Below are 23857 nucleotides of genomic sequence, written 5' to 3' on the forward strand. Positions count from 1 at the left end.
AAAAGAGAACAACTCACTTGCTTTTTTAAAAACAGCGTGGCCAGACAGCTACAGTGCTCTAAGAGTATTTCACAGAACTGGAAAAAACGTGAACATCTGACAGAGCAATATTTCCTTTTCCTAATTTCCAATAGTATAATTTCTAATTCCCTTTTTCAGTTGCTTATGAAGATAGATAAAGAACATTTAAATGATACGAGTTTTGACTTCGACAAATTTGATAAATAGCTGCAACAAGATGGAAAACGAGGCATTAGAAAACAACAAAACACCTGTAGGGGGGAAGGAGAAAAGGGATGGTAACAACCCAAGCCAGGAAGTCTGTATTCTTCTACTGATTTCTATAAAAAAGAAAGGAAAGAACCTCTGCTTTGGTTCATTATTTTACTTTGACAGTAAAGGCCCCCTTTCTTCCACAGTCTGTCTTTTTACGATGAATCTAATCATCCCCGTCACGCAGCAGGATTATTTGGAAGGCATTTCCACTTGCCCACTGGAGCTGTGAGTGCACCAGCCCCTGCCTTCCCAGCACCACACAGCTCCCACCTCATTAGGTACCGCTCGGTGCGTTACAGACTGGCTGTGAAAATACAGCTGTGCACTTCTGCATCACACCAGAACGTTAATAAAAGGAAAATCATATGCAAAATAGAAAAACTAATCCCTATGATCATTCAATCTAATAATTTATAACCCACCCATATAAGCCAACCAGCTCCTCTTACAATGGCTGACGCCTGCCATCTGCTCCACATACTCACTATTGTCTTGTACTTTGTTTTGTTTAAAAACAAGTAAGCTATTTAAAACCATTTGTAAACCATTTCATTTGGTAAAGAAATTCCCTCTCACTTCCCACAAAAGCTGATTTTTTTAATAAGAAATAATTATTTAACATGCATCTGGGTAACAGTGACTTAAAACTAGACTTTTTAGGAGGCTCAGCATGACTGTTTATGACTTGCTTCTCAAGAATCTCGAGGACTATGCTAGGTCCAATTCCCTCTTGGAGGAAAAGGGACTGCCCACAATTCCCAACTATATTAAGTAGTTAAAAAAAGATAAAGCTTAGCTCTTTATTCACAGTAGCTATCTCTACGCTGTTTTAAAGTTTCACCTTCTTCAGCTTACAAAAATTTGCTATTTTTAGGAATTCTGCTAGGTCTGATAAGTGGTTCTTTCTCCAGGAGAAAATACAGTTGCTCATTTAAACTCAAAAATACATTCAGAACTACAATGCAGCATAATTTTCTTTTTATTATTTTTTTTTCTTGATTTCACAGTACTCCATTGAAAATGAATTTATTCAGGTAAGACACTTGTACCCCTCAACTATCAGTGAGGATCACAAACGAGAGGGCTTCTCTGCCTGCACAGGACTGGGTGCCACATTTACTGGAAATAAAGAAAATCGCGTGTTCTGGGAAAACATAATTAAGTCTTCGGACGGATTTCAGAAGCACATACCAAATCTGACAGTCACTCAAGAAAAGCACTTTCTCTGGCCACTAGATGTCAGCTTCTCAAGCAGCACTGATTCTTGATACCAAAGAAAGACAAGTGTCCCAGATTTTAAATCCCTTAAATGGCATTAACTTAAAATAACCTGACCTCAGCATTGAGCGTGCCACAGCAGACAATAAATTCCACCAGCAGGCAAACAGAAGCCAAAAAAGGCAAGTGATGATGAATCCATCTTGCACCGCTAATTTTGTTAAAAACTATGGGCACTGATAAAGAAGTCTCATCAGAGGCAGGGGTAACTGTTGCATGCACATGTCTTGGGGGCACAGCCCGCTTCCCCCCCAGCACACATCCTGCAAAATTCAGGGGTTTTGGTATATTCTACGTACCAATAAATGGCACACTCAAACTTGGCAGAAAATTAAGTTTTGGTGTATGCATGGTGTACATGGGACCAGGTTATTTTAAAGCCACGCATCAGACCCGGGTCACTGAAGTCCTGACATAGCACATCCTCCAGAACAGTTTAGCCTCATGTGGAAGTAATGAATATTGAACCATTTCCAACCAAACTGTGAAGTACTCAAACCCCTTCACCTGATCTAGTACGCGGTTCTTGCACAGTGGCACTTCGTGCAAGCATCCCTCAGCTGGGGATAAGCACTGGCAAAATCTAATCCTGGATTTCCAGAGGGGCCTCGGCACAAACCAGTAAAATGTCAGCAGAATATTACGGGTCTCAAACACCTGGCCGGGTGTGTACTGAGGAAAGAGAAGACAACTTTCAGTGACACGGTAATCCAGCCCAATTACACGGTGCTTTCCTCTGGGCATGAGGCAGTGTTTAGAACATGCCTGTCTTTAAAATCCATGAACTCACGCACACACCCTGCAGGCATAAACTCTCCCCTTCCCTTACACACCAGAAAAACAAAACCCAGAATCCCCCGACACTTCAAGCTTGATGGCACGGGCTCCTTCTCCTACCATCATTAAAGGGGCAGGAGAAATGTGGCACAAGTGAGGGACCTCTGTGTTACAGCCAGCACAAAAATAACTTTCTCCTTGCCAAGTCAATACTTCTGGGTTATAAAATTATGTTTTCAGAAGCAAAATGAGTCAAACAGCCTTTCTGAAATGCAGGCGCAAGGCAGCCATATGGCAATCAGCAAATGACACTCTCCTACAGGGCCATTTTGTATTTCAGTCTTCAATGAGCTTAATATAGGCTTTAAGAAACTAAAAATATTTAGAATTGTAATTTTGACATGAAGTACTCCAGCTATGTAATTTTAACATAAACATGCAGTTTATTTAACTCTAAAGTCAACAGATGGTATTTAAGTTAGTTGGCTTTTTGGTGTGAAAAAAAGGAATTCTAGAACCAGCAATCAGCTGCCTTACTGGGTTTTCAACTGCTGAACGTCAACATTTTACCCAGAAAAAATATTAAATACTGCAAGCTAATAAGGAAGGAGAGGCTGTCTGGCCTTATAATTACTCGTAATTACCCATCAACCTTTACATGTATCCCAGCAGCAGTATTTGTGTGAGGCACCTCAATAGATTTATCAGGCTATCAGATTTATTTAGCTCATGGCATCTGCCAGCACAGCTAACGCCCGTGCCTTCGTGCACTGAGGCACAACGCCTGAGAACCTGCTCCTGTGTTTGTTTGAAGGGTCCTGGCTTCATGCCATTAAAAGACGCCCCCCAAACGCCCACAGAGAGCACTGCTACAGTTAGCAGGGACTAATGACAAAAGCTTGAATTGCTCTCATGACTGTAACCCAGTGCCTTACACACTGCCCGTGGACACAGACCTCAAGGAGCATGTTAGCATAAATCAGGGGATGCCTTTAAGTCACATCTCAGTGAACATCTCAAAAGGAGTCTTGGGTACTGATTTTGACAGACTTCTCTGATATTTCCTTGTTAACAGTGTCAGGTTGATTGGAAATCATTAAAACAGTATGGATGAGAGTGTTTATGATGAACGGCAGCAAAACACTGAATACTTACGTGTAGCTTATTGAGTAGCACCGCATCTGTCGTGCTGTTAGCTCCTGGCTTTGCTGCTTTCCAGAACTGCTTCTGAGCAGAGTACCGGTTCATGGGACATAGTTTGAACAGGCAATCTACGAAAACAACGAAACAAACAGAGTGCTTCAACCAGACATAATTAGCCGGGCTTTTGCTGCTAGTATTGTCCAAATATTTGAGCAGCAAGGAAAGATTTATGAACAAATTCCAGAAAGCTCTTGATCAGACACATGCTTTTTTGGGCAACAGGAACATTGCCCTGTGAATGATAAAAATTAACTGTTGCTGCCAAACATCTGATGCAAGAACAGAAAATCCATCACTTGTCCCGGTCAAAAACCCCACCATACTAAAATGGTAACGCTTCTCGGTGCTTTCCCAGGCAAACAGATTGATTTTACTCACTCAACTTCTACTTTTTATATTTTAGCAGGTACATTGCATCACCCGATGCTAGTGTTTAGGGGTGTTTATTTTATTTTTAAGTCAAATCACTTTATTGCTAAGGAAAATGACAGACAAAGAACTGGAGAAACTTACATAATAAGTAGCAACAGGAGAAGAAAATACCCCTGAACAACAGCAGGAAAAACAAAAGAAACGTTCACAGCACAGCTCAGTGGTGGCAATAAGCCCCTTGGGTGTCAGGTTCTTTACCAAGTTCATCGACACTGTTTATTTAACATTCTGCTTGGCAAAAGCCAGGAATTACAGCTGATTAGTCTTATTAAAAATACGTTTTCATATTAAAGAGATGCAAGCTTATCAGTAATACAACTAAATTAGCTGCATTTAGTGTTTTTTTTCATCTGTTGCTACGCAACTGTACACGCAAAAAATAATAAATTAAGCTGGTCAGAGACAGTGCCTAAAGTAGCAGCCTTGAAGATAAACAAAGTGCCAAAAATGCCAGGGCAGCTGCTCCCAGCATCTCTTTGGCCATGGTGTGGAGTAAGGCTTCAGGCTAATTCCCATCGTGCTTCCAAGGACTGATGTGTGCTTACAGGCAAGCACTGGAACGTGGGAAGCAGCAAGCTATGGAGAGACCAAAATGGGGGTTTTTGGAAACGTCCCCTGAACAGGGCATTGTGCTGGCCACCTTCGCACTGCTCGTGCTTAAAAAACAATTTAATGTGCCGGTGCACTGCCTGCCTGCCTCACCCACCCCTGAGAGCACGCCAGGCAACGTCAAAAATGCTCTGACAGAAGGGTAAAGGTCTTCAAAATTAAATACGCCTCTAAGGGGGCGAAGCACCAGTGGCAGATTTGTCTTTCACCCTGCAGGGAGCCACTGAGTGCCAACCGGCTGCTCGCTTGTTCCAAACCAGCACCAGCCTCAGCTGGGGCAGGGCTTCAAGTGCATCTGTCCCGAGACACATCCTCTGCTTGGCACTGCCACCTTAGGGCTTCTGAACAACTAGGAGAAGTGGAAAACGAACCACATTTTCCAGGTATGCTCTCTTCAACACCCTTTTTCATTTACAGGAGGATGATTCACCGAGATTGACAGCACGGAACGGGATTCACAAAGCCACCGCAGCCCTGCACTTTCGGAGGATGCATTGTAAGCAACGCAGCAGTTATCAAATTTTCTATTTTTGCTTAAACCATCAGTTCACGCTGACAGCAATTAACACACAGAACCGCACAGAAGAATTAATTGTATGCTAGATTTAGTCACAGTGCAAGTGTGTTTTTTCCAGCCTTTTCAGTCAAGAAAGTTTTCAAGTCAGGCTCAACTTGTACACGGAGAAGTGCCGGCGCCCCCTCTCTTCCCTAGAGCATGAAGGAAAAGGACTGCAAGTGCTTGACCTTCTTCAGTGCAACAGGGGAAAATATGACATGGTTTTCTTAGGTTTTCTTCTTAGTTAGAAGACTACAAATCTAAAACCAAACAATAAAATGCACCCAAAATTCCTAAAACAAGTATTAGGAAATCTATTTCTCAAGTGGCTGAGGAAAGGGTTGTTAGACATTGGAACAGGCTGCCCAGGGAGGTGGTGGAGTCACCATCCCTGGAAGTCTTTAAAAGACGTTTAGATGTAGAGCTTAGGGATATGGTTTAGTGGGGACTGTTAGCGTTAGGTCAGAGGTTGGACTCGGTGATCTTGAGGTCTCTTCCAACCTAGAAATTCTGTGATTCTGTGATTGTGTGTGCCATTCCCCTTACCACGACCACCCGAGGCTGGTTAACACAGCGTGCATTTTACCACGGCTCAAACCCATGGCCAGAAAGCTCTTAGATCTCCATGTTCCACGGGCTTCTATCTTCACAGAAATCAACACGCAAGTGCGTGCTAGCTGAGCACCACCACGGTCACAAGTCTGCAACCCACAGAAGTGCCGGCTGTGTAAGACAGACCAAGCACTCGTCAGACGTGGTACACAGGGAAGGTCTCTCCGTTTCTAACAGACCCGAGATGAAGAAGTTGACTTGCCAGCAGCTGAAACATCCCGCTCCCTGCTCTGCTCACGGATTCAGGGGAAAGCTGATAAATAAAAGCCGTCACTGCAACATAATCTCATCATCCCAAGCAGTGCGCGCTGAACTTTAGCCATGAAGGAATGCATTTTGTTTTCAGATCTTCACGATATATGGGAAGGACGTCAGAGCCGCACACTGCGTCAGCAGGAAAATAAAACCCCCGGAGCTGCTGATTAAGGACACGGCGTCAGGCACACGCTGAGCAAAGTCCTGCAGGCAAAAGGCGGCCGTGTAACCGTGTATCACCTCATCACACACACGGGTAATGAATGCAGTTATACAGACACCTCTTAAAATGCATCCCCATGTTTCCAGGCTAAATTTTGTTCTTTTGCCAGCAGTTTCCTTCAGGAAAGGGGCTTGGTGCATGGCCGGGCCCTGCAGCCACACACCCCTTCTCGCTGTCGGGACGCTCTGATCCCACAGGGCCTCTGCCACCTGCAGCTCACTGAAGTATGCCAGGAATGCCTGCTTACCCTCTGCACACACCAGCAGCACAGAGGAGTAAGGAAAGGATGCTAGAAACACAGAAGATCCCATGTTCCCAAGTGTTTGGGGATTCGGGAGAGAAACCTGCCAGCCAGGTTACTCCAGCTGCAATCCCTTCTACCCCTGGTGGGAGAGCTGACAGCTTTCTGTAGTGGCCTGAAACCACGGCCTGGTGGTTATCAGAGTACTTACAAGTCAGGAATCCAGACTTCATCCCCCACAGCCAGGGTCAGCATAAAAACCCTGGAATTACCAACGCCAGAGGTCTTGATTTTGTGCCCAGAAAAACCTCGGGTTTTGGCAGAGGGGAAAGGCAGGCAGGCAACTGTAAGAATGGCAAAAAACTGCTCAACGTTTCCCTCTGGTCTTTACTACTTGGAGTAAGTTGTAAAATTGTTCAGGAATTTCAAAAACATTGGGGAAGGAGAGGTACGTTTCTCCTCTCCTTGTTCCTAGGCTGGGAAATACTTTGGAGCCAGAAAAATTGCTTGGTGGCAAGACAGACCTTCCTCACACCTCCGGAGTTTATAGCATCGACTGCAATCACATCAACACATTTGCCTCGTTGGGTGTATGTTTCATTATCATTAAGATTGATCAGAAGAATCCAGCGTACAACTGGCATTTCAGGGAAATTCTTGAGAAGCCGTGATAAATCCAAAACATCTGTTGGGTGCCTTCGCTTGCTTCCACAAGTGATAAAAAAGAAGAGCCAAACCAGCAAGAAAACTGCTGAAAAGGTACCAGGTTTCCCACCTTTTGTGCCCCCTCCCCGGTCAGACTCCATCAAAGCACCATGGAAAGATCAAGCTGCATTCAAAGATTATACTCTCAGAATTACTTTTTAGCAACTCGATTAAAAGCTGCATGGGAGTTTCAATTGCATTTGGGTAGTATGTTAATATTATTATAAGAGAAAATGGAAAACTTGCCCAGATTGCAAGCATCTGTTAGCAGAGAAGCTGGAATGATTCGCAGAAGCAGGTATAGTATTTCGGAGCCCACCCAAGACCATCATTTGCTCTCACCACAAGCCATCCACAGGCTGCACGGGAAGCTCGGGGAGCTGCTAAATGTGCAGTGCTGGCATGTAATGCTCCTCGTGCTGCCTGAGCTGGTCAGCCTGGTGACAGCCAGACAGCAGCTCCTGCGAAGGTTTTCCACCTTCACTACACTAAGGGCACGACCAGCTCCCAACAGTTTGGAGTCGTGGCTGGTGACTTCAAAAATAAGCAAGATGATCGCCCGTCTCGCAAAGCCTCCCTCAGGGCACATTCACCTGAGGAAAAGCTACCGAGAGGAAGATACTTAACTAGGTCACTTCCAAAACCTGTTGAGTATTTCACACCAACACAGCTGTTTCTTGCTTGAAAAAAATACTTGATAAAACCCAATTCCTTTTTGCACAGCAATACCAAAATTAAATGAAAATTAGCAGCTCTCCACTGAAATTTCGCAGTTTCTCTTTTCTAGACTTGGATACCCAACATTTCCCCCAAGGTCAACGCCCATGGTAGAGGATATAGTAAAATCAGTACACTTCTAAATATAAGAATAACAAGAAAGATGAAGAATTAACGTAGCCAGCAACGATGGAAATATTCTCAACACAAGCTCTCCACATCATATTTACGGAAGTTTCACAGCCCCAATGCCCTCACCAAGATGGTAACACTCCACATGGACACAGATTACTTCAAGACTCTTTTGTGTTGAAGTGAAATATTTTCACGCAGGAGGTACACAGAATAATAAAATATCCACATATTCAGTCCCAGGCAAGTTTTGCCTTCCCAGAAGGCCCCACACTACTACATTGTCTATTTCTGTACTTGCTTTTTCTGATGTTTAAAATGAAGAGATGACAGCCTAAGAGGTTCAAAGAATATAGAACAAAAGCGGCTACAGAAATGTGTTGATTATTAATCATTCCTGCATTTCCATAAAGAGGGAGAAAAAAGAACCTGATCTACTGAAATTACTGTCCTTGTGATGAGAAGACATCTTTTCATTCCCAATTTGCAGCGAAGGAGCTTTGCGGGGAGTACAGCAGCTCCTTGCCAAGATGCACTAAATGCCCGACCTCCTATCCCAGCACAGCCCGCTCCAGCAGCAGCTCCAGCAAAAAGGCAAAAAAAACAAGCCTGAACTGTGTACAATTTGCCAAATAAAAGACCACTGAAATCTCCTCCCACGTTGCCAACAGTTGTCACACAACTGGGGTAAATCCAGAAGCAGGTCAGAAGGACATTTGTATGCCCAGCTCAGAGATCCCATCGTGAACACGTATGTCACTGTCAGCCCGCACCAGTTCCAGGACAAAACACATTCGAGGTTTCTGCTGCTGTGAAATCTGCTGCCTCCCTTCTGTGCGGTGTTGCATCCTGCCTCTTACAAGAACTTTAAGTGTTTTTCTTTCTCGAGCCCAACAAAAGGAAAATCACCCTTGCTACCAACATTTAAACGGAAAGGCTGCTTGATCTGTGATCTAAATATATTTCTGTGTTAAAATAACCACCCTCCATTCACGTCTGCGAGGCGTTCGGGCAACCACCCTGTTGCCATTGTACTCGTTTGTGCACGGCTCTGCCGATGGAAATCACTACTGCATTTTCTCAAGCTGTAACATAGGAAATAATGTAATTATTAACTGAGAGCTGACACAAAACCAGACAAAGGAAGGGGACTAGACCGGTGATTTCAGAGAAAAGAGGCACACCTGGAAGATGGCCCCTGAATATCAATGCCTATTAAATCACCAGCACTCATTAATACAGTACTCATTAGAAAGCAATGGTGTTTAAACGGAGAGCAGGACACGGCTCCACACCACATTAAGTAACTTGAGGGTGATAAACAGCATGCTTACATGCACAGCATAACCAAATTTACTGCAGGTTAAGGCTCTTTTTCAGCAAAAAACGAGGAAGGTAACTTCATTCTGACCAGGAAGAGCAATGCCAGCTCCTCACCGGCAGGGAAAGGTAAGCTCAGGGCTCTGCACACACTGCCCTGCCCCCGGGTACACTGAGAGCAAAAGCAGAAACTCCTGGGGTTACAAGCAAAAACCCTCCAGAAGCCCTCAGAGACCACAACGGTGACCAAGTGCCCAAAAAACTACCAAAAGACTAACAAGAGAGAAACACCTTTAGGTAAACATTTTAGGTACCAAAGAGTTCAGGATACACCAATGTTTGTTTTATTTCTGCACGTAACCTCTTTGGTCTCCTTCAGAAGGAAAGCTGCTACTCGAAAAGAGAGAAATATTTAGACACTGGATATACAGGCAGCTCCGAAAGGAAACATTTGCAGGAAAGACCAGATACGTTTCCCAGTCTCTGGTATGAGCAAGGCTGAGGGGAGGCTCTGTGAAAACGCAAAGCCACGAGGGGCAGCAGCGCAAGGAGAGGGGGCAAAAAGCCAGCTGCACTGAGCTACATCTTCTCCCATTTTTTAACTGCAACTTCTCCCATTTGACTCCAAGCAAACTGAGGGTGGCACCAGCATGGACTTGTGCTGGATGGGTGACCAGGGACACGATGACACAGCCCCAGTGGCCGTGCCGGGTATCCCGGAGAGCATCAAGGAGCCACTGGTATCTGCAGGCACCCAGGTAATTCAGAGCAGGAGAAGCTACTGCAATTAAGCTGAGAAGAGTCTCAAGGACCTTTAAAAGCAGTCAAAACAGCAGCGTGGCTCCTGGTGAGTGAAAAATACAAGCCAGAAAAAAACTCTATGTGTTGAGGAGAGGGGAAAAGGCAGAAGCCCCCACAAACGCCCCAGAGGAGAGCTCACAACCGCAGCCATGGACCTGAACGCATGCAGGCTCTCCAGGAAAGCTGCTGGTTCCAGTGAGCGTTTTTACTGTCTTAGCTCATCTCTGTCTCTGGTCCAGCACGAACGAAATCCTGCACCAGGGCTGAGCCTTGCCAAGAGGCAAGTCCAGAGGCCAACCCCTCCCCTCTCCCGCAAGCACCGAAAATCGCGTTTTCCAGGCGGCACGGAGCGCTGTGTCATGCTTTATGTGCAGAGAGCTCAGCGAGCTAACGTACGTAAGAGTTGCAGAAACATTTTTAAGTAAACTGTCTTGGCTCTAGGCTCTGTCACAAGCTGGAGAGCTGTGCTCTTCACTCAGGAAGCCATCCGCTATCTGCCTTTTTATAGTTTACACGAAACATCCCACTGCGAGGCACTGAAACACAAATCTCAGCACATGAGCCTCGGGACAGCCTTCCTCAAAACCTTCGGGTCCTTCCAGCATCCATCTGTAGCATTTTATGGCCGCAGTAAATCAAGGCACGATCTGCTGGCTGCATTTCATCTTCTTTCAACCGCTCACCCCTCGGATTTCATTTTCACATTTGCTTCTTCGCTCGTCCCTGCTTTTCCGGAATAAAGTTCCTGCTCAAAATGGGTCAGGAAGCGGGGGCAGGAGGCGGGGAAGGGCTTGGACGGCTCCGTGCAGGAAGAACAAGCCGTAGATCGAGTTACAGACACCATCTGAGAGCATCGGCCCAGTGCTATGGGAAGGATATGGCTCTGCTGTGCGACGGTGCTGCCGGGGCTGCTCCCAGTTCCCCGCAGTTTGCGTGCGCGCTGTAAGAGCCCAGCCACACAGCAGCACGGAAAACAAAAGGCAAAACGTTCAGCTGTTCAATGAAGTAACTCGATTTCCAGCTTTTAAATGCATTTGGCTTAGAAGAAAACTCACATTGCCAAAAAAAGAAGTTTGAGGGGCATTAAATGATTATTTGATAGCATTACTGGAGTCTAGATTGGAATTGAAGAAATAAAACTGAATTCAGTGCTTTAATTCTTCTTGTGCTAGCAAACTGCTTGGGAGACTTTGCCTGAGATGTATGTTTGCTCCTTTCCTCCCCTGCCTGCTCCCTTCCTGAGTTTTGGCCCCGCTGCTGTCTGCACAAGCACTGACACCGCAGCTCACGGCTCTGGAAGACCCTCAGCAAGCTGACCCAGCCCATCCCTCCCTCTGAAAGGCAGGATGAACCGTGCCTGCCCCACTCCTGACACAGCTCCCAAAGTGCTGTCCCCGTGCTCTGCTATTTCTGTACCTAAGCCATTCATTATCATCATTTCAGACCCATTTCTCCTCTCCCTTTGCAGGTACGAGGAGGGAACACCCCCTGCAGCGTTTGCAGGCTCCTGTGCTGCAGCCCCACACAACGCAGCAGATCGGAGCTGTTCGGGACCTTTCCACCCTGGATTCCCTCTCGTTGGCTCCTATCTTTAAGTACGAGGTGCACCACTAAGCAAGATCCTCCACTTGAGGCTCCGCCAGGAAGTAAAACTGGAAAAAATAATTAGTTACTATGTCTTTTGGCAATGTTTCTTTTCATATATTCCAAGGCAGCAATTGCACTTTTTGTAGCAGCACGGCACCGGCTCCTCCTGCTCCAGCCCTGATTCCTATAATCCCCAGCCCCACTCCCAGCTGTGTGCCCTGCTCCTCCTCCCCAAACTCAGGCAGCTAAATGCAGCCTTTGACACGTGCCCCCACTGCACTGCAGCGACATTTTTCAAACCATTTCTTTGTTTTTCAAGGTAATTCTGAGTGTAAATTGAGTAAATTCCCAGGTTTTCCTCTCTGTGAAGGTTTCAGGGGAAGCCAGCTGTGCAGCTGCAGTTACCAGCAGCACGGCAGCGATCCCCCGGAGCTGGTGCCAGGCACAGCAGCACAAGGCATGTGCTGCCATGCAGATGCCCAAACTCCCAGTAAACTGGTTAAAGGTGGACTTGAGCTGTTTCAAGAGCTTAGCAAAGCAAAGGAAAATGCAACAACAACAGCCGCCAGACCTGCCTTAATTACAGGAAACAACACCCTGGAGCTGAGCAGAGCAGAGTCATTGCTGAACTGCGCTGCGCCCTCCTGCACATGGAGCAAAACTCCAGCATCCCCATCCATTTCCCAATCTAAAGGCTTTATCCCTCACTGTCCTTTCCCATGCTTGGCTGGAGCCTTTCACCTCGCTCGCTGAGGCCCTCTCCCTCTCTCTGCTTTAAGCAGCCGGCACCCCGCTGGCAGGGGACCAGCGGTGCTCTCGCTGAAGCCTCTCAGAGGATGCTGCTCAATCTGTCCCAGCTCGCTCCCTCGCTGCACGCCACTCCCCTTCTCAGGAACAGAGCACAGAACACGCCAACAAATCATGCAGCTAATTAAAATTTGGCCGAGCCCTCCGTAATGTAGTCTTAGCACTGGAGATCGCACTCCGGCTGTCATTTCAAAAAGCAGATTATGCTGACAAGGTGCACGCAGCACACGCAAGTGCTGCCGTATATCGCATCTGCCCGGCTGCCTGCAGCAGCACACCGGCGTGTCACGGCCGAGGATGAAACATTTCAGGCACTTCTAAAACGCAAAATATCCCAGTCAGAGCAGGAGAGCTGAGCTCTGCCAGCGCTGCTGCTGCAACGCAACCTAGAGCTGTACGGATCAAAAATGAAAGTGGAAAACTGTCCCTGCAGGCGGAAAGCAGCCCCTTCCAGGAACGGCCCCGCGGTGCTGCTTCACCAAAAAAGGCAGGAGAGAGCTCGGCGCCAGAGCAGCCCCGTGCTGCACGGGGAGCTCGGACAGCTGGATCGCAGAGAGGCCGACCAGCCAGCTCCACCAGACCGGATTGCAAATGGGAAGAACAAATGTTCAGAAAGCAGGAGCGGAAGCAGAGCCTGCCAGCAGAGCTCTGAAGGCATTTATCCCAGCCTGCGGGACTCTACATCACATTCTTACCGGATTTTTTTTTATTTTAAATGCAGTGCCATCACGTTAAACAAGCCACAGGAGCACCATAGGTTATGCCTGGACAGAGATGCCATCGGGGCACTTACCATTGCCTGGTGTGCTTGGCACTTCAGTGCAATGAGCATGGAGAGGAAAAGCAAATCCCGTACCGTGTAGGTGCCCAGCCTCTGCACTGAAGCACTGAACTCACCCCAAAGCAGCCCAAGTATTACTGCAGCAAGACAAGCAGAGCTGTAAAGCTGAAGAGAATATTGTTCATTTGTTCAACTTCAAAAGAGACCGAGCTGTTTTCCCCCTTTTTAAGGCACAGCTTTCGATTTATTTTAGCCTGCCCTACTACTGCATTATCTTCCAGAAGAGAGACTTAGAGCACGCTGTCATGTCTTTAAGGGATGTTTCATCCAGGCTCCAAACGTAAACCTTTTGCAGAAATAAACACCCTCTGTTAACATTATCTTTCAATGGACACAGCAGCTTCCAGGACTTCTCACTTTACCACCAGAGGTACGATGTCCCTGGACAATAGGCTGGAACAGCTTGCAGCAGGAACACTGACATTTCGTACAGTAAATCAATGAGTTAAAAATACCCCTAAAGGGAAGTGTTAGCTGCATTTCTTTAACTCCTTGTGCAGCTAAGCAGACCTACGAGTTTGGCTTTAGATGCCGTAATGCTATGTGACAACCCCTACTTTTTTCCCTGAAATCTTTGAGATGGGAACCCCAAAACCACCATTATGCTGATAGTTTTATAAGCACATGCAAGCAGTGGACCTCAGGTCTTTTCATCCCTCTGTCGCAAGGCAGAGCCAAAGAGGGGGGCTCCTCTGCCCCGTGCCCTTGGGCCCTCCACTTCTGCAGTACTTGGCTTTCCAAATCTGCAGCAGTCACACCAGCACTCCACCGAAACCAAGCAAGGAGCATCCACCTGCATGCTGGCTGCTTCCTAAGCCACTTTCTCGTCAAGAACACAATATTTATTTGCCATTGAATTTCAGAGCCTATTAATTGGCGCCTTCTCACAGTCTGCGTGAATCAACAGCTCCATTCACTGCAGTCCCCTCTTCTGCCAGCTGCAAAAAGATGAGATCTGCACACGAGCGTGGCTTCTGGCACTGGCAGCTGGGAGGCCTTCACAGCACCACGAGGAACTGGAGATCAGAAGGGGGAAAAGCAGAGATTAAACCTTTACCTGGCTACCGCTAGGGTCTGGATAAAGCTCTTCCTTAACACAAAGTACGTGCTTTAAATCAAAATGTGTTCTGCAAACTTGAGCTGATCCTTGCAGTGGAACTGAAGTGTAGCCCAGGGAGCACAGCAGCAATACGCCCGGCACCGGCACTGCCCACAGAAGCGGCAGGAGACAGCCTCAGCATCGCGGCGTGACCCCATGCGTCCCTACCTGCATCTCTCCAAAAAGTCTAGAGAAAATAAATTTATCCAAGCCATTTCATGCTACATCTATTTTCAAAATTTCCTCTTATACAAGCATTAATTAGTTTTTTTCAATGTTTTAAGCCATCTTTCAGCTGCCTTATTGACATAATAACCTATCAGTCAGTGCAAAAGAGAAACGGATTGAGAAGCAATGGATGGGCTGGAGAGGGCTATGAAATAACACCAGCTGCATCACTGTCTGAACACGTCCTACACCAACATCAGCACAGTCAGCAGAGTCTGGATCGCGAACACCACCTTTCTCAGTAGCCTCAAAGCAGTGACAACCTTAACAGTTCAGAAAAACACTGAAATCTTTCAGCATTGCTTGCTCCTTTCTCTTCTTTTGTTCCAATCACTGCCTTTTTTCCCCCACTTCTTACTTGTGCCATAATCTTATTAAGAACGTGTCCTGGTGTCAGACGGTCCAGTCTCTACATCCAGATCTCCATCAGGTTTATGCCCTTCTTACGGATTCATTTTCCTTCTCTACATGAGATCTTGGCATTCAGAAATGGCAGAAGCGTCGATAAGCAAACAGATGATATCCAACAGATAAGAAGCACTGACTTAAACCCATCATGCTGCAGAAGGCAGCGCAGTAACAGTGCAGGAAGACAAAAAAACCCTTTGGCAGGAAGGGCCGGGACAGCTTGAGATGGGACTCATGGTCAGGGCAGCCCCACTCGAGCACGAGTTTGCATTTCGTTATTTGCATTAGCTGTAGACCCGATAACTTTTTACCACATGGATGTCCATGCATGATTTGGGAAAAAACAGTGCCTCCAGCCTCTTGAAGCAACACGCGACCGCCGTGCTGCCTCTCACGGGGGTGAGAGGTGGGCTGCGGGCACTTGGGCGTCAGATGTTCAAAACCCAGATTCTGCCTGGGACTTCAAAATAGAGACTATCGCAGCAAATTGTAAATGAAACGGACACAAACGCCAACTGAAGGCTTAATCATGGAAATTGCACAGCACTTGGATTAAATATCTGAATCTTACCCAAAGGTAGCTGGTGTCAGCAGGACCCAAGCTCCACTCAGTACACCTGCAGGCAAGGATGCTATGTGAAACAAAAATCTAAGTGACAAAGATGTGCAAAGTTGATTATCGGTGATTTCCTCAGTTTTTAGATCTGGATGAGCACTTGGGACTTTCCTCATCAACTTTCAATTTTAGTCACTCAAGGTATGGAAAGGAAGTCAGCAGAAGCAATGACTTCAATTTACTTTCCTGGCATGTCTCTGGATTTCTAAAAGATGAATGTCCAGATACCAAGCATGTCTCCCTCCTGCCCTTTGAAAACATTCAGAAATCCTACGACTATTCCAGTCACATGCACGAACGGCACACGTCAGAACAACATTCAGGCATAAATCCTGATTTTTCTTATTAAAGATCAGAGCAGTAGTGATGCTCCGTTTAGCTGAATGAAGAACTCTTCTTTCTTTTTTCCTTTAAGTGTCGTATCATGAAAAGCAGGACCTGTTCCAACAAGACCTGCAGGTGCAGAGGATGGCCCAGGTAGCCCTGACCAAACCCAAGGCCCACGAAGCCCACCTCACACTAGCTCTGCCGCTTCTCCCTCCCCAAGCCAAGCAGAGATCCATTTCCTCTGGACAAGACCCTCCTCTACGTGCCCTCAACGCCCCTCCAGATGGAGGCACACGATGCCTGGCAGCGAGGAGCTCCTGGGGTTGTTGCAGAGCAGCCTGGGGACGTTCCTCCCCGGTTCTCCTCCCCCAGCCCCAGCTGGCTGCTGCCCACTCCCCCCCACGCTCCCCTCCATGGCAACACTCCCGTGGAAGGGGAAGGCAGAGAACATGAATATCGGATTGTTTCTGCCTCCTCGGATCGAGCACTGGAGCGATGCTCGTAACCTTGCAGAGGAAGATGGCCACTTCAGCACTTCGGTCGCTCGCCCAGGTTTGAATCGTGGGGTTGGAGCTGTTCCAAATGAATCTGACGAGCGCGGCCCAGCTGCTGGGCCACGGGCACGTAAGCAGGGGAAACCTATAGGGGATGCCACCTGCCAAACCCAATCTCAGACCATTAAAGGAGTCACCGGGGAGGTCACTACCCCTTATGGACGGTTTATTCCATTACACATCATACTTTCCTTTAATCACCACAAGTATCTGTTCACTCTCACCCACTCCTAGCTCTCAAGCTTCTTTCCTCTAAATAAAGACATATCGCAGCCCTACTACATCGAAGTTTGACATAGATTCTTCCTCTACAATCTACTAATTTTGTTTCACATATTTATACGAGTTTTGCTGAGAAATTCGCTTTGATGCATACAGAAGCATCTCTCACCAGGCCACCCAACTGATTCTGCAAGAAGCCTGCCCAGAACCAGCTCTCTCCACATCCCCCGTACCATGAGAATATGACACAAATCATAGAGTCCTCTCCCCAAAAGCATGCAGTGCTTTACAGAAACAGGGGAATTTGCTGAAGGCAGAGCCACAAAGACGAGCTATTCAAGCCTGACACAAGCGAGGATGTCCACAGACCATCCTGAAGCCACTGCCTGACCAGCAGGCAGATCCCAGGAGGCCAAGGCACTGTTCATTTCTTCTGGTTAACTGAGTCAATCAAAAAGAATATTCAAGGAACTTGTTTTCAATTCTTCAGCAGAGATCAGAATAACCCAGTATTACATTGCAATAAACATTAGACAGCACTGTTTATGGAGCAGTCACTTTCAAATGGGGGAAAAAATCTAGATAAACATAACTTAGCATTTGCAAAACAGTAAGTATTTATAAATAAATGTCCTCCTTTCTACTTACCAGTATCAGGGTATGATGCCTTTACAATTCTTTAAAAATCTAAATATTTAAATTACGTCTAAAATTAGCATGGTGCAAAAAGATGCTTCCAATAATGCACCCACCAATAAAAATCATCTTTGGAGGTGGAAGAATATCTTAGGGCTTCCAGCAAGAACCACATGCTAGCTGAAGAGACATTCAAAGTAGCTGAGTCACTGTGGTTTTCTGAAATGAGCCTTTAACTATGACTTGAGGGAAAGAACATTAAGTGACAGGCACTTCATAATGAAGGATAAAAGTTTTTCTTTTAAAGTTACTGGGTTTTTAAGGCTAAGGCTGCAACTCATTTTCCTGCCACTTTTTTTTTTTTCTTTTGAGTACTTTGACGTCTCGTTCCCAACATGATGTTTAATTTTAATCCTGTATGAACCACAATTTAAGCTTTGGACAAATATCACAGTGCCCTTCAGCACAGTTAACTGGTAACTAGAGGTACACGGTCCCAAAGGCACTTAAGGGGTAGGGCTTTAGCCTGACCAGGAGGGACAACAGTCTGTAGCTGTGGACTTGTGTCACTAATCCGAGATTTTAGTAACCCCTCTCCCCCCTTTTAATGAACTGCCCAATTAACAAACCCCTCCCCATTACCTTCAGCTGTGGTTTTATCCATGTAGGAGTGGCAGGGCACTAAAGCAACGAGCAGGCTCACCATACTTACAAAACCAGAACAGAAACAAACCCAGTGCTTTCTGCACAGAAAGGGAACAACACAGAATATAGAAACGCACACATTAGGAGTAAAGGGAAAGCGAGGCACAGCAAGACGGAATTAGTTCTGCATGCTAAGCTCTATTCAGCCCTTTCCCAGTTATCAGACATTTTGTGCAGGAACAAACCTAGCAAAGGATCACAAAGATCCTCAGCACAGCACAGATGTATCCATAATGAGAGCTTTAATACAGAAAGCTGGAAAAAAAAATACTTTCTGAAAGCAGAAATGATCTCTCCCCAAAAATGTCTGAATAAATACTTTTCCTGATTTCTTTTTCTAAGAACTTTTATAGTTTCCCCATGGCTTTTGTTTGCCTTTTTTTTTTTCCCCATTTGAATTTCAGAACTTCTCTATTTTTGTCTTCTTTTCAATAGAGGGTTCTTAGAGAAGTTACAAGAACACAATCTTTTCTCCTATTCTGAACTTTCAGTGATTCTCACTAACATAAATGATAAGAACCCCAGTAAATTCCCCATCTTCTCAAAGCCTGCAGGAAGTCTTTTCTCTCCCCCGTTACTCCCTCTGCTTGCCCCTGTAACCAATGCTGCTTTGCTGCGCTTGCAGCACCTCTCTGGAAACGCTTTGCCATGCCCACTATCACTTCTGCCTCAATCCCTGTTCCAAGCTGTGACCCAACTCCACAGCGACCCTACAGCACTACCCCATTTTAGGGCCGCTTCCTCACAGCCTTCAGGAACCTGACTGCAAACCAGCCTGTTCACACCAGCTGAAATGGGCTTATCCTCAACACAGCTGCAGGGTTTCCCCTCCACCAACCATTTCATGGAAGCCAAGCACCAATTAACTCACATTTGTGCCCTCTACAGAAGCGCTTTTTGGCTTTCCCTGCCAGCCACGTGCGCTGAAGGCCCTGCGAAGCGCTATTCAGCACCGCGGCTGTGGAGACCGAAAAGCCATGGTGATAGCGAACTGCCAAGCTAAATACTAAAAATAAATAAATATGGAAACACCCTCTGGATTTTTGCATCAGAAAAATTAGAAATTAAATGTCAACCGGAATATCAAGGTTAAAAGCAGCTGAAGGGAAATATTAGTGGATATTCATTACACAAGCTACTACTTTCCAATATAAAATCCCCTATTCAGTGTACTCCCTTCCCTTGCAATTTTTAAGTATATATATTTTCTAGATACACACAGCCCAACCTGTAAGGAGATGGGATGACAGATAAACTGTTAAATCCCAAGGAGTTCTGTGCTGACAAATTCTGGTCCAAACGCAGAATTTCACCTGTCCAGTTGTCTCACAGTTCAGCATTAATGCTGTGCTCTGCAGTTTACTGTAGAAAGGAGCAGGGCATTGAACTGGGATAACGCTGTCAGCCTTCCCCTTCTGAGGTCCATTTGCTGCTCTGTGTGAATGGGAAGCAGGCACTGAAGCTACCGCCCCACAGATTAGTGAGCCCAAAGCGAAGAAGCTTTAAGCACCCAGCTGATAGCATATGGGAAGCACTACATATTTGGAATTAAAACCTGTAAATCATTTTTGAAGGATCTTCCCCCCGTTGTCATTCCTCATGACCAAGGCCATCTGCCTGACAAGGAGTAGGAGGGTATAAATTCGCAGCTTATTTTAACACTTGTCAATAATAATGAAGAGTTGTCTTTAAGATCTATATTGCCTTCAGATTTATCCTCCAGTCCTTAAGAGGCTTGCTCATAGCGTGCTGGCATTCCTATTCAGCCAGTAAGCACTTTGCAGAGGGAAAGATTAATCTGGTACGGATGGCTCAGCACCGAGCACACGCAGTCACCATCCCGCTTCCGCAGCCAAATGCTCCTACAGCACCCACCGAAGATGCAATTTTTGTTTCCCAGAAAAATTTGCTGATATTCTCCTGCAGCCCAGTACTTCAAGTTCTTATCAGCTTTCTCGCGTCACTCTGTTCTCATCACACAGTATGGGGATAAAATAACTTGCTTTTTAATCAATATCTAAAATGCACTTCTGAAAGGCAGAAGCCAACGCAATCCCACCAGCAGGCTTTCAAATCTATTTGCTCCAAAATGCACTTCTGCTTAATACTGAAGTTGAGACATGAAAAGTAAAGGCAGCCGGATGCCTTTGACAGGAGCATCTATTTAAATGAACAGAAGAAGGCTGTCGTTGAGTCTGCTCTGTGTGTGCTGAACCCATTCTTGACCAGCAACACGACAAAACCACCACGCTGTTCTTTGACCCTTCTCTGAAACCTTTGGTGCTGATTAATACAAACTTACATGCAGGACTGATGGGAGCATTCAGAGCAATACCACAGTTTCTGCTTTTTTAATTTTTTTGTTTTTAAATAAAAAATAGCAATGAACCAAAAATCCAACTGAATCCTCTCTCCGGCCACATTTTGTGTCCCAGACTGTTCGGGCTGTAACAATTCACTCCAGAGTTTTGCAGGGAGGGGAGCAAACATTTCCTCTTTGCACATAGATCCTGGTTAGATTCTAATAATACTGAGATTTATTCTTGTTTCTTTGAAAAAAAAAACCCAGCCCGATGGCATAGCGAGCAGTCACGGCCTGGAATCCCTAACACAAACAGCTCTTTTCGTACTGAGCCCCCAGCCCGGTCCCAGAGGCTGGCGGGCCACCCGAAAGCCTGCCTCTTTGGGATGGCTGCGCTTAACTGGTGCTGCCTGGAGATCATGTGCTGCTCCGCAGGGGGAGGAGGGAAGGATTTTTGTAGATACAGCTAGGAATTTTTCCTTTTCAGGATGGCTGCTCCCTCGTCCAGCTCTCACTTCCTCATGCCTACGAGCTCTGTGCTTATTTTTTCACTTGTACGATTTTTAACCTCAACAAATAGAAGGGCCAACGTTCAGTAAATGCGAGGTCTAAGTGCTACCAGATTGCTTTTGCATAACAAAGCTTTTTGTACCCCTAATAAAATCTGAACCAGAAATAATTTCTTCCAGAGAAGCTGGGAGAGAAATCTGACTGAAAGCTGTAGAAAGATTCCTCAACTCAAAAGCAAGGAGTTCTGTTTTCACTGAACTTCTGTACACTGTGTAATCAAAACAGATGATAATTGCCAACAGGAGAACTCGGCACCAATTATTTTCACAAATGAGGTACGAAGGAAGTGTTAGTCCTAACATAAATATCTCTTCCTTGACTGAATAATAAGTTGCTCATTAGAGGAAGATTTTCAAAGAAGGCTGCATTCAGTGTCAGTCAATCTGTACTGGCTATTCCAGCATTTGAAATGCTCTCAGGAGACCTGACAACCTAAACGCTTTGACTTTCACAGCAAGGTAACAGGATTTGGTGAGAGCTTGCCTAGCGCAGCCTTCTCTGTTCTGCATGTCACAGAAGCAAAACCACGAGGAACTACGAGACAGCTCTTCCATGCGAGTGTCAGTGCGTGCAAGATGAAAAACATTCTGCTGAAGCAAACTCTGGTGCAGGTGTCACTGAAGCTTTGTGCTTCTACATATCCCGTGAAGTCTCAAAGTTCCATCTCAGGGAATTTGCTGTGCAAATTTTTGGCTAATTATGGTCACTTTTAACCTTAACTGGAGGCACTATCACAAAAGGTGGCCGTCAATAATTTATTCTGGCTGACGGGAATAACAAAAGCTAATACCAAGCAGTAAGCATCACTCAGAGGAACCTCCTCGTCTAATCATCTTCCCGTGCAATTGGTATCTCTCAGGCACCAAGCTGTGAGGGAACGCTGCCCACTGCAGCACCATACAGTGGACAAGTCGAGATGGAGCTGGATGGCATGAGCTCTGCTCTCAGTACTGCCAAGGACGGCAGCAGAGCTGCGTTTCACTACCAAGATCCCATACGCTGGGCTGGCGGAGCAATCCTTTACTCTCTGTTCCCAGCGCCTAATAAAATCCCACTCAAGGTTAGGTCAGCGAGCCTCAAATAAAAGCTCTCTCGAATGAAGCATTACGAACTGGTGACAGTATTTTACATACCAGACCTTACAGCCAGCCTGTCTCTCCCCCCCGTACATTTCTCAACACTCCAGACAAGCGGTGAGAAGCTGCCTGAAGATGTCCAGTACCTAATACTGGGGAGACTGCTCCTCTCCCAGCTCATACACAGTGCTTTCCACTAACTTCAAACTGCTGACTTCACCCATCTGCTTCAGTGTTTGCATCCCTCTCTACGAAGGAGACTCCTTCACCTGCAGGATACTCGGGCTCTGCTAAGGCCAGGTTATCAGGAGGTACTGCCAGACCACTGCTCCCAGCTTACAGAGCAGACTAAAAGCTTCCAAAAGGAGCAGAGCAGGGTATGCTGAGCACACAGAAGAGCACAACGGTTGAGGTACCCTAAATTTTAAGCAAGCCACAAATTTTAATAACTTTGCTATGTTAACAGATATGTACCAATGTCACCCCACCCCCACGATTCATCAAGGCATTTCACTCCCTTGGGCTCTTGTGACTAAGTATAATATTTCATTAAATATCCTGTTCATACTGGCTTATGTACTAGGGAACACACTAATTTTAGAAAACTGATTAGCTAGTTCTTTCTAACCGAATGTTATTGTAGCTAAGGTCAGATTTTGCACTGAAACTATGGCAACAAAGCCACAGTATTCCTTTGTCTGCAAGGTTGGGGCTAGGTTTATTAACAGTAGTGTTCTACTTAATAGCTAAGCACTGCTTTTTGGCAATCCCTCCCTTGATCCTACCTGAAATACCCTGAACTTTCCACAGGGGAAAAAGCTCAGACCTGTGAAAGATGTTGAGAAAAAGGCTGAATATTTAAACCAGGACTTGGCTTATTTCTTCATTTTCAGTGCACGGACACTGCCTCAGCCCATTTCCCCATCTTCCGGCATGCCTCATCAGGAGAGATTGCTGCCCACAAGTTTAGATGGGCAACTGAAGCACACAGATCACAGAACTTCACACCAGGACTTCAACAAGATCCCCCCTCTTCTTCTGTAGTACCTGAACAACAGATTGTGTTTCCGTGCACTGTTCCAGTTATGCATATTAACGGCCACTTTATATTTCAAAGGGGCTTTGCTCTGCCTTCATCTAGACGCAAAGCACCCAAGATGAAAGCACCTGAAAGCCAGAAGTTGGCAGACAGCTGTTTGAGCGCAGTGCTCTACGAACAGAGCAGCATGCAAACTTAACCCAGCCAATCTTCACGGCCTGTGCCCTGGCTCCCAAGCAGACCTGTTTCCTCTCCATGTTCAGAACCTACAATTTTTTTTTTATGCCAAGTTAAAAAGATTCATGTAATCCACACAGGGCCTTTTCTCCACGATGGTCTTGGTACCCCATCATTGGGATGCAGCAAAACCACGCTAAACCATCTGTTTTTAAGCAGTAATTATTTAGCCAATCATTTATTCATGGTTTCAGCAAAGCACTTAACAGCATGGGGGTGGAATGTCTTTAGGATGCGCTGCTGTTTCAGCACAGTAGCCCCCAAAGGGGATACAAACTTGTCTTGTTTAATAGGTCGATGAGGAACAGCACTGTGATACACGTGGCAATGTAAGTGGGAGCAGCCTGCTGATTCCCTGTGCGTGACACTTACCTTCCTGCATAAACAAACACACGCAGCTGCCCTTTGATTCCTGCACCCAATCCCTACTCTCAAAGCAAAGCAAGCGACTGCTGCACGTTTAAAT

General features: G+C 46.0%; 1 protein-coding gene across 15 annotated transcripts in view; it reads right to left on the reverse strand.

Annotated features, from left to right (window-relative positions):
- Positions 1 to 23857, reverse strand: part of ITPR1 (inositol 1,4,5-trisphosphate receptor type 1) — a 164103-nt gene that overhangs the window by 118169 nt on the left and 22077 nt on the right. For all 15 annotated transcript variants that reach the window (XM_068695039.1, XM_068695032.1, XM_068695042.1 and 12 more), the window contains exon 4: positions 3487 to 3602. In XM_068695039.1, coding sequence (XP_068551140.1) covers positions 3487 to 3602 — 116 coding nt within the window. The remainder of the gene's footprint in view (positions 1 to 3486; positions 3603 to 23857) is intronic.

Source organism: Anas acuta, chromosome 11 (assembly GCF_963932015.1).
Source record: "Anas acuta chromosome 11, bAnaAcu1.1, whole genome shotgun sequence".
Taxonomy (NCBI): domain Eukaryota; kingdom Metazoa; phylum Chordata; class Aves; order Anseriformes; family Anatidae; genus Anas; species Anas acuta.